Raw genomic sequence first — 3,010 nt, 5'->3', positions numbered from 1 at the left:
GGGGGCCCATTCTTTTAAAACTCTCCAGAACCTGTCCAATGTTATGCTGTTACACCTTTCCTCCAGTGTAAGATTATTAATGTTCTGACAAATTAAATATTCAGAATATCTTTTATTGGGGGGGTGGGAGAAAAAAAAAATATCAAGGAATTACTTCCTCTGCCAGTAAGTGTGCACACGAAATTTGGCATTGATCGGTCCAGCGGTTTGCAAAATTAGCCCCAGACTCACAGCACCCTTCTGGCTCGGCTGCCAGTGTTGCCAGATTCTGAGAGAAACAAGCAACCAGGTCTAGGAAAACCAGCCCAAAAGAAGCGACAATGGGTCACATGAGCACTATACATCAGCTATTTGAAAATAGCAGATCTACAAGCTCACAACGCGGCGCATAAGCTTGTAGATTGGCTATTTTCAAATAAAATCTTGCGGGGAAATTATAATAAGCAGACCTGGCAACCCTGCTCACGGCACCCTTCTGGCTCGGCCGCCAAAATGCCACACCATAAAAAAAAATAGAGTGAGGGGGTGAGATAGGGTAGCACGCATTCATTGGAAGGGTATACTATGTGATCATTACGTTGGCCGCTTTAGGCCATGCTTCTTTGTAAACTCCTCCGCATTCTTGACGAATTTCTTATGGTCCTTTGTGAATTCGTCCGCCAGGTCCGCCCTCAGGGGGTGGTCCGGCTCCGGGTCGTTTACCAGGCCGATGAGGGACTGAATGACTTGGTCAGCTCTGGTCTCTGGCTTCCACTTCTCTGCGCTGATCACGGGCAGACAAACCTGTCCTTTCTCGTCAATGTTGGGGTGGTAGATCTTTGTCTTGAACGTGACCTTGGGAGGCTTGAAGGGGTATTCATTGGGAAAGATCATTTCAATGCTGAAGGCTCCTTTGTCATAAGGGCTTTTATCGGGAACGATGAGCCCTTGCCATTTGAATATGTTAGATTCGTCGACTTGAATCTTCCGGAAACTTTTAATTCCGGACTTGCGGATTTCTACGAGTTCCTTGTGGAGCCTTCTGATCGCCGTCATCTTGAAGAAATTATTAAAAAGATAATTCCCACCTCTGACATTGTACGTAGTCTGCTTTTAAGCTGAGCTGACTCATCATCAAATGTGATGCGCGTGCCATGCCCAAATATGGAGTTTCACCCAGCTCCAGACCGGCCTCCAAATGCCTGTGGTCTGAAGTATTGAGGGTAACCATGGCAACTTGATATCAACAACATCAAACACAATAATCTATTACACTGGTTTTCAACGTCCAGTGGTGTAAAGTAACTAAGTACATTTACTCAGGTATAGTACTTAAGTGCAATTTTGAGGTACTTTTACTTTACTGGAGTATTTCCCCCCCAAAAAAAACATAATCATCAGGTATTATGGTTATACTAGGAGGAAGATTTTTTTCAAAAAAGTGTACAGAAATTGTTTAAATTATTTTTTTATGTGGACAAGCCTCCAGTTCATTAAGTATACCTGGTTCTCACCTTAGCACCTCCTCCACCACCTTAGCACCACCCACCTGTTCAAGTCCCTCCTCCTCCTCATGCCCACACCTGTTGTGTTATGATAATGAGGGAGAAGGTATGTTTTTACTATGTCACTAAAGCGCTGTTTCTCTATTGGCACGTTTGACCCTCAAGGTTTCAGCCTCCAGGAAGAAACTCCAAATAGTCAGAGAAGACATAAAACACCATAAAACCACCACCGGGGGGCTTAATGAAGTTCTATCAACCTCATAGACACATGAAAAACAGAAAAAGTGCAAAAACATGGCACTACCTCTTTAAAGTAGTACAATGCAGGTCCACAAATAACGATTTTTAGCAGCCTCTGCTGGTCATTACCGTCACTGCAGGCCGTTCGTTTATTCCTGTGTTACCCAGAACTCCATTTGTTTTCACCGGAAGACGGAAGCGTTTCAAAAAGCGTTCTTTTAATTGTTTTATACTATCTGTGGATCGTTTCTCTTAGCCAGTGGAGCTTTAGTTACCGTGAGCTGTGTTTTCTTTTTCTGTTGTTTTTCGATCTTCAAATCTAAAAACAGCGTGAGATTCCTTTTTGTTGTTAGCGCGGTAGTTCCTGGCCAAACAGGAAACCGGTGTGGTAGTTCCTGGCCAAACAGGAAACCGGTGCATTTCCTTTTCCATTTTCCGGCCGGATGACGTCATTTTCGCGGGAAAGGCTCACCGAGCCACCTTTTCAATAGAAATTATAATAGAAAAGGCTTTCGGGGGTGAAATTCATGGAGTGGGTGTTGTGAAACATTTGCCACTCACAAAATATATACAATTTAACTTTAGTTTTGTTGAAAAAGTTACCTAGTATCAGTGTTGGGAAGTAACTAAAGTAATATGTAACTTAAAGTAATATTATTACCTTTTCCCAGTAACTAGTAACGTAACTAATTACTTTCACGTTTTGAGTAATAATATTACCTTTACTTTTTTTCAAAAAGTAACTTATTACTTTTTTTCACGAGCCTCGGTGGTACTCTGGGTTTGAGTGTGTTTATTTGATCCTGTGTTGTTTTTGGTCCATTGATATAATGATAGACTGGTTGGGATCGAGTTGCTATGCAGGCTGCTTGCTGATCCGGTCTAGAGCGGATACGGAAACGTTGCGCACTTGTCTGTGTGAATTATTATCAGCTGCGGAAGGGCGGGCCGCCCTTAAACCGGAACAAACGGTGTTGCCATGTCTGCTTATTATAAGCGACTTGTTAACCGATGAAGATGCGCCGTAAGCTTGTAGGTCGGCTATTTTCTATATATATATAATATAGGTCACTGACTGTTTGACGTCTGTTTTCTGTCTGACGCAGATTGTGTCTCATGATGAGTCATTATCTGTTTGAGCCCAGGTGTTTGAATTTGAGTATTTTATTAGGCAAAAAATACATTAAATACATTTAAAATACTTGTTTCCATTGAGGTCCTTAGTATTCAATTCATAGTCGTCAAATGGTTTTCATTTAGTCTGTAAATTATGAATTCATACACTG

The 3,010-nt window shown here is 42.0% G+C and overlaps 1 protein-coding gene across 1 annotated transcript; it reads right to left on the bottom strand.

The window, feature by feature from the left end:
* Positions 1 to 573: 573 nt before the first annotated feature.
* Positions 574 to 1,035, bottom strand: LOC311036212 (ubiquitin-conjugating enzyme E2 L3-like; the record flags this gene model as incomplete). The annotated part of the gene is made up of 1 exon (XM_084044764.1): positions 574 to 1,035. The coding sequence occupies one exon, from the start codon at positions 1,033 to 1,035 to the stop codon at positions 574 to 576; it is 462 nt and encodes a 153-aa protein (XP_083900890.1).
* Positions 1,036 to 3,010: the final 1,975 nt, after the last annotated feature.

The sequence above is a fragment of the Gymnoscopelus microlampas genome, assembly GCF_963454915.1.
Source record: "Gymnoscopelus microlampas genome assembly, chromosome: 20".
Lineage (NCBI taxonomy): Eukaryota > Metazoa > Chordata > Actinopteri > Myctophiformes > Myctophidae > Gymnoscopelus > Gymnoscopelus microlampas.
The sequence above is the reverse complement of the archived record's forward strand: the minus strand, read 5'-3'. Positions and strand labels throughout refer to the sequence as shown.